Here is a 15,818-nt window from a genome sequence, read left to right on the forward strand (position 1 = left end):
TGATTTTGGGTGTATTTTGGTCTGTTAGAAGAAACTGCCTCCTGGGGTGCCTGGGTGGCTTGGTGGGTTAAAGCCTCTGCCTTCAGTTCGGGTCGTGATCCCAGGGTCCTGGGATCGAGCCCCGCATTGGGCTCTTTGCTCATCAGGGAGCCTGCTTCATCCTCTCTCTCTGCCTGCCTCTCTGCCTACTTGTGATCTCTGTCTGTCAAATAAATAAATAAAATCTTAAAAAAAGAAACTGCCTCCCCAAATTTTAAAGAATAAAAAACATAAATGTTTATAAGTAAGGATAAACATGATGAAGGGATAGCATATGACTATAAGGATGAAAATTAGAAAAGATTTTAGCAAAGGAATTGATAAGATAAGCACTTGGTTGAAAAAAAAAAGGAGAAAGTATGATCTGGCTGGAGACTACAACAAAGCCATATGCTATATTTATGTTATATTTTAGTATGTTAGAGGAAATTGTATCCCAAAATTTTAAAGAAAGAAAAATTTACATGTCTATAAAAAATAGGGTTAAATACAATAAAGGGATAGGATATGACTATAAAAATGGAAATTAAAAAGGATTTTTTAAAAAAGGTATTGATAAGATAAAATAGTTAAGATAGGTTGAAATAGGAAAGAGGAAAAATTTCAAAATATAGAAAAAGAAAAAAACAAAAATTAAAAAAATTAAAAATTTAATTTTGAAAGACTAAAGAATCATGGGAAAAAAGGGCAAGAATTCTGTGTTGTTGTATTCCCCTGGCTCTTTGTTCCTCCCTCTTAAGAGAAAGGACTCTCTTTGGGAAGGCACAGCACTGTGGTGATTCCTTTGGGTGAGCAGGTGGTACTTTTGGGTAAAGAAAAAAGGCACCTCTCCAGTGGGCAGAAGCATCACCATGCCAAGGCCAGGCAGTTTGGTGAGCAGGGGTTGCCGAGACCCACCCAGGGTCTTCTGTCAAGCTGCCCTGTGGGGAGATGGCATAGGACTTGTCACAGGCTGAAATGGGAGAAAGGAAATTAAACAAATATAGGAAACAACAGAAGTGAAAGCCCCCAAACATACCTTGCCATGTGGGTTTGGGTTTATTTTATGTAAGGAGATAATAAGAATGAGGACTTTAGGGACAACAACGGACTTGAATATGTGGGATCCTGAAAAAACATTTGGAAGACCAGGTTGTCTAAGTATGTGTTACTGAAACTGACTTTAAGTCATCATTAGTGGCCTGCTTTTTGTCTGACTTTTTAGCAAAATCTGTAAGAATGACAAGGAGAGACCCTCTTGGAAATAAAGTTTCCAAGTTTGCTTTGCCTTTTTTCCCCCCTAAATCTTAATTTGGCAGATGTTTCTTTTTGCGTTAGTGCTTTGTTTCCTAACCTGAGGTTTGTTGTAGTTAGAGAAAAAAAAATCATCTTTGAGTTCAATATGTTGGATTTCCTAAACACATACTTTATTTTCTACTTGGGATGTTCAGATCATTTGTAAACACAAGGATTCAAAAACCTGCAATAACGCGGTGTCCTAATGTTGGTCTCTTGAGAAAGTCTTTTGCCTCAAGAGTTTGTATGTTTCTAAAGAGATTTAGTTGTCAGACCTTATTCTGTTTGGTGTATTTAAAATGTTTCCTGGAAACCATAATAATGTAGAGGTTGAAAAAAGGTCCAGTAACTTCTCTTGAGTCATCCAAACTTTTACAACAAGTGAATTTAACTTCATTTCTTCAGAGGGAAGCTTTGGCTTTCTTGATGTTGTCTATTTAGTTTCCTTTCCTATGAGACTGAATCTCCAAAGACTGCTCCAAGTTGTCCAGATCTAATTGAAATCCAAAGCATCTTAATCATAATATTGTGTTTCACGATTCTGGCTTACTTAATTTTTGGAAGAAATGGTGGTAGATTGGGAGTTTTAGTAGGATGAAGCCAGGCTGGCTTATGATGTGGTTGTGTGGGGCCAATTAGAGAAGATGGTTGAACACACAATTTAAAGATTTTAGTAATACATGCAGGCAAGATAGATGTTATGAAAATTTCTTTTTTTTTCTCTTTGAAAGAAGAGCAGTGTTTTTCTTTGAATTTTCATAACATCACTAACTCTTTTTTTAACCCTATTTATTTATTTATTTGGAATTTCTTTTCAGTGTTCCAGAATTCACTGTTTATGCACCACACCCAGTGCTCCATGCAATATGCCCTCCTTAATACCCACCACCAGGCTCACCCAACCCTCACCCCCCCCAAAACCCTCAGTTTGTTCCCCAGAGTCCACAGTTTCTCATGCTTCATCTCCCTCCTCCGATTTCTCCCAAATTCCTTCTACTTTCCATCTCCCCATGCCTTCCGTGTTCTTAACTTGGTCTTTGTAGTATTTGTTGCATATGAAGGAGTTCCTCATGGAAAACTGTGATCCTATACCAATCTTACGTATTAAAGAAAAAAAGAAAATAGTTGAGATACAGTAAAATAAAGAACTAGAATACATAGATAAAAATAATGTAGAGTTACATAAATTAATGATACAGGCATGTAGGATCCAGTTTCTATTCAGTTGCTACTAATTTTTGAGGTGTTACTTAGATTTTGTATGTTCTTAATTTGACTTAACTTTTTTCTGTGTGAATCAGATTTAAATTTAGAAAATCTGCTGTTGGGATTTGTTTTATTCAGTCTCTAGGCAGTTGCTGAAACTCAAGAAAGAACAGCCATAGATTTAGAGAAGATTCTGGAACTTAAAAAATAATACTTATTTTTAAATTTACGTACAATGAAATTAACTTTTTGTGATGCATGTGTCTATAAGGGTTTTTTTTTTAAAGAATTTTTATTCATTTGAGAAAGTGTGCATGCGTGTGTGTGAGAGCACAGTTTGGGGGAGGGGCCGAGGGAGAAGGAGAAGCAGCCTTCCCGCTTAGGAGGGAGCCCAAAGAGAGGGCTGTGTCCCAGGATGCCAGGATCATAACCCGAGCTGAAGGCAGACACTTCACCGACTGAGCCACCCAGGTGCCTCTAGAAGTTTAGACAAGTGCATAGAGTCACACAGCAGTTCCATCACCCCCCCACAAAATTCCCTCATGTTGCCCCTTTGTAGTTAACCACTTTCCCCATCCTTAAACACTGTTCTCTGTCCCTGTAGTTTTGCCTTTCTCAGAATGTGAGTAAAACTTGCCTGTGTTGTTCCATGTATCAGTAGTTCATTCCTTCTTGTGGCTGAAGACTGCTCCGGAGTGTGTCACAGTTTCTCCTTTCACCAGTTGAAGAGCTTTTGGATTGTTTCCAGTCTTTGGCGATGATGAGTAGAGTTACATGTGGGTTTTTGTGGGAGCATGAAGTTTTTATTTCTCTTAGATAACTCCCTGGGAGTGGGATTGCTAGGTCATATGTAAGTGTATGTTTAACTTTTTAAGAAACTGTCAAATTGGGACGCCTGGGTGGCTCAGTTGGTTAAGTGGCTGCCTTCGGCTCAGGTCATGATCCCAGAGTCCTGGGATCGAGTCCCACATTGGGCTCCTTGCTTGGCGGGGAGCCTGCTTCTCCCTCTGCCTCTGCCTGCCTCTCTGTCTGCCTGTGCTTGCTCTCACTTCTCTCTCTATGACCAAAAAAAAAAAAAAAAAAAAAAAAAACTGTCAAATTGGTTTCTCTCTCTCTCTCTCTCTCTCTCTTTTTAAAAGATTTTATTTATTTTGTTGACAGAGAGAGACACAGCGAGAGAGGGAACACAAGCAGGGGGAGTGGGAGAGGGAGAAGCAGGCTTCCCACTGAGCAGGGAGCCCGATGCAGAGCCTGATCCCAGGACCCCAGGATCATGACCTGAGCTGAAGGCAGATGCTTAATGACTGAGCCACCCAGGTGCCCCTCAAACTGGTTTCTGAAGTGGCTTTGCCCTTTTGCGTTCCCACCAGCAGTGTGCGACTGATGCAGTTTTTCTACCTCCTAGACAGCTTTTACATTGTCAGGTTTTGCTTGTTTGTTTGTTTTTGCCATTGTAATGACAGGTAGTGGTATTATCTTGTTTGTGACTTACATTTTCCCAATTATTAGTGCTGTGAACTTACTTTCCATCTTCATATCTTGGGTGAATTGTCTCTTCAGATCTTTTGCTTGCTTTTAAAAAGGGTTGTTTTCTTACTGTTGCATGTTGAGGGCTCTTTATATATAAATCCTTTTTCATATATGTAGTTTTTAAATATTTTGTCTCTGTCTATAACTCTTTTTATTTTGACAGTGTCATTCACAGAGCAAAATTTTTTTAATGATGATGCAGTCCAATTTCTCTTTTCTTCTATGGACTGTGATTTTGGTACTATGTCTAATAACTCTGTCTAGGGTCACCTGGGTGGCTCAGTTGGTTAAGTGTCTGGCCTTGGCTTCTTAGGTCGTGATTTCAGGGTCCTGAGAGCAAGTCCTGTATTGGGCTCCCTGCTAAGTGGGAAGTCATCTTCTTCTCCCTCTGTGTTCTCTCTCTCTCTCAAGTAAATAAATAAAATCTTTAAAAAAAATCTTTGTCTAACCCTAGGTCACAAGAGCTCCCCCTGTATTTTCTTCTAGATGTTTCATAGTTTTAAGTTTTACATTTAGGTCTATGATCCATTTTGAGTTATTTTTTGTGTAAGATGTGAGGTATGGGTCAAGGTCCATTTTTTCTTTTTTTCTGAAAATGGATGTCCAGTTGTTTTAACACATTCTTCAAAAAGACTGTCTTTTCCCCTTTGGTTGCCTTTAAGGTGTGAAATTGTTTAATTTGAGAAATTATGCTTTACTTTTCCATAATAACTCCAATTATTTTATTGTCTGATTATTATTTGTATTTTTATCACCTATCCTAAACTTTCCAGAGAGAGTTTTAAATTTTGCAGAGATTTCTCAAAGCGGAATTATTTGATTCCTTTAAAATTAAAAAAAAATCAATCAATGCAGAACAATATTTTAGGGGTATGGAGGTAGAAAATCTGGATAATCAACTCCTTCTGGATTGGCAATTTTGTAAAATACTGCAGTGTGGAGAATACTGGATCTGGTGACAGGAGACAGTGATTCTCCTCTGAGCTCTGCCCGGCCATGTTACCTTGGAAAAGTCACCTATTTCTTTGGCTTTTGTTTCTCCACAAGCAGGGGGAAAACCAAAGCATCTCTAAGACCTATTTCAGTTCAGATAACTTTGATGCTATTCAGTATTGGTAGAGCCTCAAAAGGGTTAGAATCCATGAAGTAGGGGCCAGTCTCTGATACTTTCTGATTTCTGTCTTTGCTGAACTATGTTTTGCCTGTCGCTCTGAGTGCAGGGAACTGTTTCTGTACTGGTGACAGAGACTCAGACTCTCCCTGGGATGCAGATTCCATGATTACTGTTAAAGTGGTTGGTAAGAATTTCTATTATAAGCAGAATGCTTTCTGCTTTGTTTCAACAGCTGGACCAAGCAACTCTCTCCCTAGCCGTGAGGGAAGACTACTTGGATAATACCACAGAAGCCAAGTCTGTAAGTTTTCCTCATATTCGACACTGTGCCCTGTCAGACTGTTGTTGGGTTCATAAATTGTTCTAAAATCCCTGACTCTTTATTGGAAATGAACAGCGTGACTGTTTAATGACCATGTTGCTAATGCAGGAAGCAGAGGCTTTTTATTCACTCAAACAAATGGCACTCCCTCTCTTTGGGAAGTCTGGACATCAAGGCTCCCTGCCCTCATGATGGAGCCGGGGAGACAGCACACCCAAAAGAAGCAACCAAGAAATGAGCCTGCAACCTTTCCTTAGAACTGTAGAGAGCTCACTGTACATTGCAGAAGTAAACTGTGGGATTTTCCTGGGTTCACATAGTCAGTGAGTGGCTCTCAAATCGTATGGCTTAAGAATCACTGGGAACATCCTGTTAAATGTCGATTCTTGGGCTGCAGCCCAGGAGAGGCCCATGTAGGAGCCTTGAAGTGGGACCCCGGAATCTGTTTTCTTAACAGATGCCATGGGTTAATCCAAGGTTAATGAGAGCCAGATGGGGGGCGCCTGGGTAGCTGGGAAACCTACTAGTTTCCTGGAGATTGGAGTAGAGCTGCTTCATTCCTGACACTTTAAATTCATTTTGGAAACATGGTTGAATTTCCAAAGGAGTCCCAGACCCAGGGGATCCTTGACTAGGGAGTTCACTGGTTTCTGGGCCAGCCTAAGAATATAAGAACTTAGACTGGGAAGTGTTGGATCCCAAGGAAAGTCCCTGCCCCTTTGCTGATACTAAACCTTGTAGCTAGAAGGTTCTAGAGGGCAGGAAGCTAGGTAAGATCTTAGGCAACTTCCTCGGTGAGGACACTCATCAAAGAAGATTGGCATGTTTGTATTGTTCAACAGTGGATAGAAGGAACTTTTGCCAGTCTGCGGGCACCTACCTTTTTTTTGGAGTCACCACTCTATCAGCAACCAGGCTTGAAACCGTGTAACCAATCAGTCAAGTCCTGTGGATTCTACTTCCAAAATCTCTGTTCCCTCTGGTCCCCGCTCTGTCTTTACTGCTCTAGGTACTCGATGTTAACTCTCGTCTTGACTACAAGTAGCTTTTAACCGTTACCTCCTCCCCTTTGTTTCACTGCCTCCTTAGCCCCAATGGACAAATTCTCTTCTTAGAGCGTAGCTCCCAGCATGCTTTTTGCTCACATGCTAGGCTCCGAATTCCTTAGAGGGAATCCAAGGCCTCTTCATGACGTGATCCCAGAGCATGTTTGCAGCCTCATTTACTTTGGTTTTTCTCCCAATAAAAGCAGCTTGTGCACCGCACAGGAGGGCTCCTCACTGCTCCTTCCAGTGCTCTGTGCTCATTTCTCCAGTCTGCAATTCTTCTCTACTCTTTGAGTTCCCAAACGCTTAGCAGCTTTGTTAAGGAACTGATTTTGGTGTCTCTAACGCTGCAGTTAGTAATTTCATGTTTATTGCCATCACTGGATTACACACTGAGAACCAGACACATGCAGTATGTAATTTTTTCATCTGTGCCCCCCATAAGCACAGAATGCCTAGCAAGACATCCTCTACATGTGTTAATAGAATAAATAATTTCTTAACTTGAGTTGAGAATTAGAAAGCATTGTTTCTGATTAAGATTATTTGAAGGGCACCTGGGTGGCTCAGTGGGTTAAGCTGCTGCCTTCGGCTCAGGTCATGATCTCAGGGTCCCGGGATCGAGTCCCGCATGGGCCTCTCTGCTCAGCAGGGAGCCTGCTTCTCTCTCTCTCTCTCTCTCTCTCTCTGCCTCTCCATCTACTTGTGATCTCTTTCAAAAAAATAAAATCTTAAAAAAAAAAAGATTATTTGCAAAGCTTGCTTACTGATTAGCAAATATTTATTAAGACCCTGCTATATGCCAAGGACTATATAAGTCTCGAGGTCATAAGCATAGCAAGAATAGCATATAGAATCAAGATGTAAGGAAATCGTAGTCCCATAGCACAACTGTGCAATAGTTTATGATGTGGTGTATTGAGTTCTCACAAATATGTCTGAAAGGAGAGGTTACCCTCAACAAGATTCTACAGTTTCCACAGAGAAAGTTGCCTCTCCAGTGCCATATGAATAGCCTGAAAATAGGTTTACAAACACTGTATTTGATATTTGCTGGGTTTCTCTTTATCATTCCTCTCTTCTTTCTTTTTTCCCTGAGTAGTGAGGAGAACTTTCTAAAATCCATACAAAACTGAAGAGACATAGGGCTGCAATCACTGGTCCTTTATTGCTTAGTGTGAAGTTGGATACATTGAGCTGGAAGAGAATCAATCAGTTTCCACTAGTCTTCATGGATAATTCCTCCTGCTTTTAGCACCTCTTCTTTCCCATTATTTTATTAAAACCTCATTGCCTGGAAAGAGGAGTCTGACCTTTAACTTTCCATTCTGGGCTTATTTGGAGATGTTTCATGTATCTATAATATCACTGGTTGCCAGAAAACTAGTTCCCTTGATCCTTGGTGGCTGGTGTCTTTGTCTCTCATGGAAGCAGCCCCCCCGTAGCTGCCACTCTTCTTTGTCCCAAAGTGGTTGGTGGATGGTTCGTTTTGCCTCATGCCTGAGTGTAGAGTGATATTGAAGAACATTTACTTCCACCTGCTGTTTTTGCTCTTCTCTGTCCCTGAAACATACTTTCTAATAGGCTGTCATGGTCACTTGCTTCTTTATCTCTTACAGTATCGGGATGCCCTTTACAAGTTCATGGTGGACACGGCTGTGCTTTTGGGAGCTAATAGCTCCCGAGCGGAGCATGACATGAAGTCAGTGCTTAGACTGGAAATTAAGATAGCCGAGGTAAGTCTTAAACTCTTTTTTTTCCTTCTCATTTTAAAAGAAGTATACCATAAGTGAAAATATATATAAAAATGACATTCTGTGGCATTGTCCTTTGGGTCCAATGTAGAGCTCATAGCATCCCCTCTGGAAAGGAACAGGAAGAAGAACCATGACAGAAAGAAGAGCTCTTCTTTCCTTCTGCCTCCCTGCTTTAAGTCCAAGGGCCATATACCCCCCAGCCATGGCCAAAGAACAGCATCTGGGAGATCCTCTGACTACCTTTTCCTGAAAGACTTCTGTGTGGTTCCTAGAGAAGAATAGTTAGTTCAGAAATTCATATTGATTTGGCCTGAGTGAAGGTTATTTTTCATTTACCTTTTATACCAGTTCCACTCAGGCTCAGTCTGACCTAAAATCGGGGCTTTGGGAAGTCTGTTCACCCTTCCTAATTCTGGATATACAGTTGGATGAAGAAAGTGTAGAGGACATGCTCATAAGCATTGTTTAGCGACCATTCTGGTGCTTCCTTGTACCTAACCCTGTTTTTTATTCTTTTCTTGCCCCACTTAAATGTCATTATGGCACATGCTCAGTTCTTTGTAAGTTGCCTTAAGTTCAGGCTCAGGGTAGAGACCCAAGAACAAACTTGAGGGCAAATAATGAGAAATTCTCACAGGTTTAACTTTGTTCAGAACGTAACTTCTTTGGTAGAAGAACCAAAGTGCAAAATCCCTGTCTATTCTTAGGACCAGAGGGAACAAATGAAACCCTTAGTTGGATGTGAGTCCAGGTGTTGCTTGGTTTTGTGCTTGATGAGGTGGTGGGAGGGTGTTGAGGTATGAAGTAGGGATGATTGATAAGGGTCAGGAGGAAGTAGTTTCTCTCAGCTGCAGTGATGTACATGCATACATTGCTCTAAACTCTTACTTGCGGAGCAGAAAGTTCGTTCATGCATGTCACCTTTGAAGGCTGTTTGAACACTGCTGCAGATGTTCTGGAGTCAAAGACCGGGCCTCTGAGCCATGTCTAGAGGCCATCTGGATTCCCTTCCCAGGCAAATAGGAGACCCAGAGCTCTAATTTGGACTGAAGCTCTGGTGTAGCGGGGGGAGGCCTTGCCCTGAGCCAGGGATTTGGACCAAAAAGGGAACTAAAAACAGCTGGGCTGAGGCAAGACTGGGAATTGTTGAGAGGCTAAATGAAGTGACAAATCCATGCGGTGGTGGTGGGGGGGAACGTAGTTGGCAGGGAACTGAAAACAGCTCTGAGGCCAAAGGGCTTCAATCTGGGGCTGTGAGCCCTAGTGGGGGAGGGAGGAGTATGGATATTCTCTGAGGCAATGATTCAGATAGAGCCAGGAAGCTTTTTGAAAGATTCATGAACTCTCTCCTGTGGAGGGTGAGGGGGGAGAAGCCGAGGGCACTGAAGCATAGAAAAGAGGGGGCAGATGTCCGTCACTCAGCCCTGTGGGACTTCTGTCTTCAAGAATCTGTGGTGCACGGATTTTTGGCCAGCCGGTAACTCCTACTTCCATGTTTTATACCCCTAGGCCATTCAAAATCAGTGGAACACGTAGTACTAGGGAAACTTCTGAAGCTAGAGAGACAGGACAGCCTAGCCAAGCACAAAAACGTCCTTGGAAATATAGCCATGTAAGTGTGCATTTAACCAATACCAGCTAGAGAGAAGTGTTCACAAAGGGAGGGCACACTGATCGAGTGGCCCTTGTGATTGGAGCCAAGTAGAGTTTAATTGGAAAGGCTTGACTGAGAAAATGAATTTGGGCCAAGTCTTGAATCTTAGTTCAAACTGTGGGAGTAGTGATGGTGGATGGGGGTGCCCGGGTAGGAGAGTCCTGTGTGAGGTGTGAGGTAGAAGGCGGCAAGTTTAATGCAAGGGAGCCAGAGGATGGAGGACCTTAAGAGCACGGTGTGGTTTAGGACTATGAGGAGCTCCTTCCTGTCCACAGAAGTGATTAAGATGGCCCTTGAGGAAGATAATCATTGCTACTTTTCTTTGATTCAACACAGCTTAGATTTGGTGTTGGCACAGTGGCCAGGAGCACGAGTATTAGGAATAGAAAGTGTCAAGAGTGAAGGTTGGAGATACAGACTTGCAAATATGTGTTTGAGTGGTAACTGAACTCATTCCTCGAGCAGTGGTGACAGGGGTGGGTCTCAAGGTCGGAGAAAGCAGAGGGAAGTGGGAAGGGGAGGTAATGTGATGAGCTGTTAACAGAATGATCACAGGTGGCGGCGGTATCCAGGTAGTCTAGTGCTCTTTAGTAAAAATGTGTCCCAAGGGATGAGGGATGGCCTGTGGTTCATGAGCGCTTTGGGTCCTTTTCTGGATCCCACAGGTGGAGGTGGAGTGTTTGTCTCAGTTGCGTAATCTCGGTTTGGCTGTCAGACCTGCGCCAGGAATAGACTTTTATCCATCCACATTAGAGGTGAGGAATGGATTTAGGAAGTTATTTTTGGATTGAGGGCAGTGTTTCACACTGAACGGGACAGGAAAGATTCTTTTTATTATCTTCATGTTAATTTTGCCTGAAGTGATGGCTTTTTTTTCCCTCTCTCTCCCAAGTGGAGCACTGCACCAAAATCTTGAAAAGCTTTATGATACTCGGCAGATGTTTTGGCACATGTAGAACGTGGTCATGCATCAAGAAATGGTTCATTTGAAAAAATAACCGAAGTCTCTTTCCAACAGATAATGATTCCACATGAAAACCGAACCAGCGAGGCCATGTACAACAAAATGAACATTTCCCAGCTGAGTGCTATGATTCCCCAGGTTGGTGAAAATGATCTAGGAAATGTTATCTTAACTGGTCATTTTACAAGCGATTGTACATCCTCTGTGTATGAGTTTTTGCCTTTGTGAAACCTACCATCAGTCTTAGTGGTTATCATCATGTTCGTGAGTCACCACCTAAAATATCCCCTGCCGGTGCATTAGGGTGCTTCCTCCTGTGGGGAACAGAAAACCTTTCCAAGAGTGGCTTAAAAACTTAAAGCCCATTTTCTTACATGACCGAGGTCTAGACGGAGGTGGTTGTTGGTGTTGCTTTTGCTGTTGCACAGTGTTGTCAAAGAACCACATTTGTTCTTTCCACTCCGCTCTCCTTAGTGTGCCGGCTTCTTGACCTCCCGTTTGATGACTCAGGCTTGCGAGGTGGCTACGGTAGCTCCGCATATCACGTCTGCCATCAGCCAGCAAGAAAGGGGAAGGGCCAGTGATAGGTTTCTCTGTTTTACCAGGAAAAAAATACCAAAGCCTTTCCAGCATATTCCCAGATGTCTTCCCTTTGTGTCTTAAGTAGGACTGGGGCCTGTGGCCATCCCTGCTTACAGGGGAGGCTGCGACTGAGTAACTGGTTTTCCAGTTCAGTAGTGGATGCAGGCAAGGGAGGTTAAAAAAAAAAAAAAAAAAGGCTGGAAATGACTTTTGGGGTAGCCAGCTACAAATGCCAAGAGAGTGATGCTCTGGAGGGGACACATATTGTTTTCCTAGTTCCCCCCTGCATAAGTAAAGCTGCCCCAGAGGGGAGACCAGTAGCGTAGCCTGGCCTGAAGCATCCGTGTGTATCCTTGAGTGAAGAGTGCTGTGGGCTGGCCTGGCGGGGTGTGAGGGCCAGCGCGAGAGGGAGAGGAGTGGGGGTGGGGAGCGTGGGGGGGGCGGGGAGGAGCGTGGGGGGAAGGGAAAGGGCGGGAATGTGCTGTCTTCGGGCGGATGGTACAGAACGCATGGGAAGTCTGTGATACAGGCGGTAGGTCTGGGTAGCCTGTGACCAGAAGTTTCTTTTCTAGAGCTGAGCAGTTACATCTCTAACTATTTGGTCAGAAATGACAGGCCGTGGAGCATGTTCAGTCAGCTGTCTTTGCCCTTCTCCTTGCTTACTGCCCGGCAGATGTCCCCTCACTCTGTGTTTTTCTGTCTCTCTCCTCAGTTTGACTGGCTGGGCTACATCAAGAAGGTCATCGATGTGAAACTCTACCCCGGCCTAAAAGACATTGGCCCCTCAGAGAACGTGGTCGTCCGTGTCCCGCAGTACTTTAAGGATTTGTTTAGGATATTGGGCTCTGAGAGGAAGAAGTAAGAGCTTTCTTGTGTATTTTACCATGACTTCTGTTTTTCCTTTTAAATTATCAGGCCGTCCGTCTCCCATCCTTGGAGTCCTGTTGTTAAAGAAAGTTACCTCAAAAGAGTTTTAGGGAAAATGGTGGTGCCCTTTGTGACAAATTGGCCCCAAACATTGTCTGGTGTCATTTATTTGCTATGATAGCAGCAGATACACAATGTTTCTGCCCCTTATTTTTGGCCTTTCTCCGTATTTTTCTCTCTGAAAGCCTCAATTGTTTCCTACTTTTAGGAACTACTTATGTAATGATGTTATTTTCTGAGATTTCTATACGAGCATCTCTTTTTTTCCCAGTTCATTCTTGGCCCTTGGCTGCTTTTTTTCCTGCTTTCTTTTCAGCAGTAAGTCACTTTGTTGCAATATAGGGAAGGACCTGTGTTGAATAAGAGTACTCTGAGAGCTGTAGAAAAATTGCACTGATGAAATAACTTCAGGAACTGTCTGGTTTTTCTTATTTCATATGTATTTTAAAGGTTTTATCTATTTATTTGAGAGAGAGAGAGCACGCGTGTGTGGCATGGGGGCGCGGTGGTGAGGAGCAGAGGGAGGGGGACAAGCAGACTCTGCGCAGAACATGACCACACGGCAGGGCTCAATCCCACGACCCTGAGATCAGGACCTGAGCCAGAATCAAGAGTGGGACACAGTGGACAATTAACTGCTTAACCTTAACTGGCTGAGCCACCCAGGCACCTTGGTTATTCTTATTTTACTTATTTATTATTATTTTGTAAAGATTTTATTTATTTATTTGATATATATAGAGAGAGAATGAGAGAGAGAAATAGAGCAGGAGCAGGGGGAGAGACAGAGGGAGAAGCAGACTCCCCGCTGAGCAGGGAGCCCCAGTGCAGGGCGCAATCCTGGGTCTCTGGGATCATGACCTGAGCCAAACAGCAGACGCTTAATTGACTGAGCCACCCAGGTGCCCCGTGGTTTTTCATATTTTAAAGAATGTTTTAGAATTGGTTGTTTTGCTACTTTAGCGCTATAGACAAGAAGATCCTTAACATGTCCATGAAAGAGAATTTTACATCTTCCTGAAGCTCTTCAGATTTGACTACAGAAGATGAAGCACAGCAAGGTCAAGTAGATTTGCAAAGGCAGTTTCCTAAGCTAGTTGCCAGACCACAATTAAAAATCGTATTTTCTTATTTGGACTTAGGGCTGTCTTACCAGGAATTATGTAAAAAGAAAAAAAAAAAGATGCCTGCAGAAGTCCTAGGAATAAAATTTAGCTTCCATCCCTACCTAAGGAAACACTTAAACACCTTTGAAGAGCTCCTTTTCCTTTTAAGATGATATTTTATGATAAAAGCAGTATGTGTTCATTGAGGAAAGCATACAGAAAAGGGAGAGAAGAAATGATAAATTTACTTAAAATTCTACCATTTAGAGATAAGCAGCGATTCGATACAAATTTTCTAAGTGAAAATTGAATCTAGAGGTAGGTTAGTGGATGTGTGGGGGAGAGCCTTGCCCTTCAAAGTGTGCTCTGTGCCAGTATTACACTATGTGGTAACTAACTAGAATTTAAATTAAAAAAAAAACACACACGAAAAAAACAAAGTGTGCTCTGTAGACCAGTAACGCCAGCAGCATCACCTCAGACCCTTGGTGGAAATATTGAATCCAAGGCCCCTCCTCCACAGAGGCGGGAACAGCAGTTCTGGGGTGAGGCCCTGGAATCTGAATTTTAACAAGCACCCCTGGAGAATCTTTCATTTAGTGCTTTCGGGGGGAATCACTGGGTTTGAAGACCGATTCATGTTAAACACCATTATGCCTAACAGTTTCCTTTGATCTTTTAAAAATATTGTTGTTCCCACTTTATAGATGAGGAAACTGAGGTAAAGTGACTTCTGCAGGACAGACTTTGAAGAGGGGGTAGAACTGAGAGTCTAAATTGGTCGCCCTCATTTCTACATCCTGCCTCTGGCACACAAGTCGCTGTATTGAAAAGAGACCCTTTGCAGACAGTTCGCTGCTAGTTTTGCCGATAGTCGGTTCCCCTAGCGTTGCCTGGGTTCCAGGGTTCCAACCCATCCAGGGTTGGTCTCAGTAGGTCACGGCCTGACTGTGGCTTCCCCTCTTGTGTCGCGCCCCCTGCTGACCTGGCCGTGTTAGGCTTTTCTTTCGGAAGGAGTGGCTGTGGGGGTGGTGATACTGCCCCCCCCCCCCCCCCCCCCCCCCGCAGGCTGTGGTGCCAGGCACACACACAAAAACGGGAGCAACAAGACCCCCCCCCCCCGCCCCGAGGTGGCGCCAGAGGCTGCACTGGCCCTTGCAGTTCAAGGGAGTAGGCGGTCGGGCCAGGGCCGTTTGGAGGGCTAAGCTGGAGGCTGCCTGTGGGGACAAGGAGTTGGTGTTCAAGGTGGAAAGGGCCTGAAGATGCTGTGATGTGCTGGGTCCTTCACGTTATGCCCGTCTCTTCCTAACTCTGTGTTGAGTGAGCTCATGTGAACAGTTGGAAATGGGAATATTCACACCACGGAAATTGGCAAATGCTACAAATCAAGTTTTGTTTTGTTTTTTTCTTGGAAAGCCATTTGTGAAACATTTACTAGCACATCACTGTTTGAGAGGTGCTGCAGAGGTCCCTTCCTTTCTGTCCTTCCCTCAGCTCTCCCCCGACTCCTGACTTGCAGATGCCTCAGACAGTTGACCATCTCATTCGGTCTGAGGAGCAAAGTGGGAGGAGGGGAGAGGCTGAGGAAGGATGGGGTTAGAGAGATTTTGCTTGGGGTCTTCCTCTGGGCAAGGCCTGGCCTCATGGAGATCGTCTGCATCAGTACTCTCTCTCTCTCTCTCTTTCTTTTCTTTCTTTCTTTTTTTCAGCAGGCTGGCTGAAAGCAAACCGTTGGAGATTTATCCAAGCCTCTGATCTTTTCTGTCTTCAGTTTTATTTTAATACAAAGCAAGCACAATGTACATTAAAGTGAGATGATTCTCGTTGGACATATGCTTGCAGAGGCTTGCGTGGAAAATGTGCTGTTATGTGGACCTCTTACAGGGCTCAGTGCTGCTGAGGGTCATCTGGGGCCTTGTTGTTCAAAGTAGGACCCATGGAGACCAGTACAGGCCTGGCCTGGCAGCTTGTTAGAAATGCAGAAATCAGGCTCCACTCCAGACCTACTGAATCATCATCTGTCATTTAGTCAGCTCCTCGGGGGGTTCATATACACACTAAAGTTTAAGAAGCACTGATCTGGGATTTAGAAATTCCTGGTTCAGCTGCGTGTGCAGAAAGAGGAGAAGATAGACTTTTCCTGGACCGGTGGTTCTCAAACCTGACAAGCATCAGCACTTCCTGAAGGGCTTGTTAACATAGACTGCTCGGTCCCATCCCGCAGCTGCGATTGATGAGATCTGGGGTGAAGCCTAGGGATTTTCTAGCAAGTTCTCGGCAATGCTGAAGCTGCTGG

At 43.5% G+C, this 15,818-nt stretch overlaps 1 protein-coding gene across 2 annotated transcripts in view; it reads left to right on the forward strand.

The window, feature by feature from the left end:
- PHEX (phosphate regulating endopeptidase homolog X-linked) overlaps positions 1–15,818 on the forward strand; it is a 201,893-nt gene that overhangs the window by 42,631 nt on the left and 143,444 nt on the right. For both annotated transcript variants that reach the window (XM_013064900.2, XM_004769183.3), the window contains exons 6-9: positions 5,397–5,465; positions 8,152–8,268; positions 10,962–11,045; positions 12,202–12,347. In XM_013064900.2, coding sequence (XP_012920354.1) covers positions 5,397–5,465; positions 8,152–8,268; positions 10,962–11,045; positions 12,202–12,347 — 416 coding nt within the window. The remainder of the gene's footprint in view (positions 1–5,396; positions 5,466–8,151; positions 8,269–10,961; positions 11,046–12,201; positions 12,348–15,818) is intronic.

Source organism: Mustela putorius, unplaced genomic scaffold, assembly GCF_011764305.1.
Source record: "Mustela putorius furo isolate JIRA1106 unplaced genomic scaffold, ASM1176430v1.1 tig00003836_pilon_pilon_pilon, whole genome shotgun sequence".
NCBI lineage: Eukaryota > Metazoa > Chordata > Mammalia > Carnivora > Mustelidae > Mustela > Mustela putorius.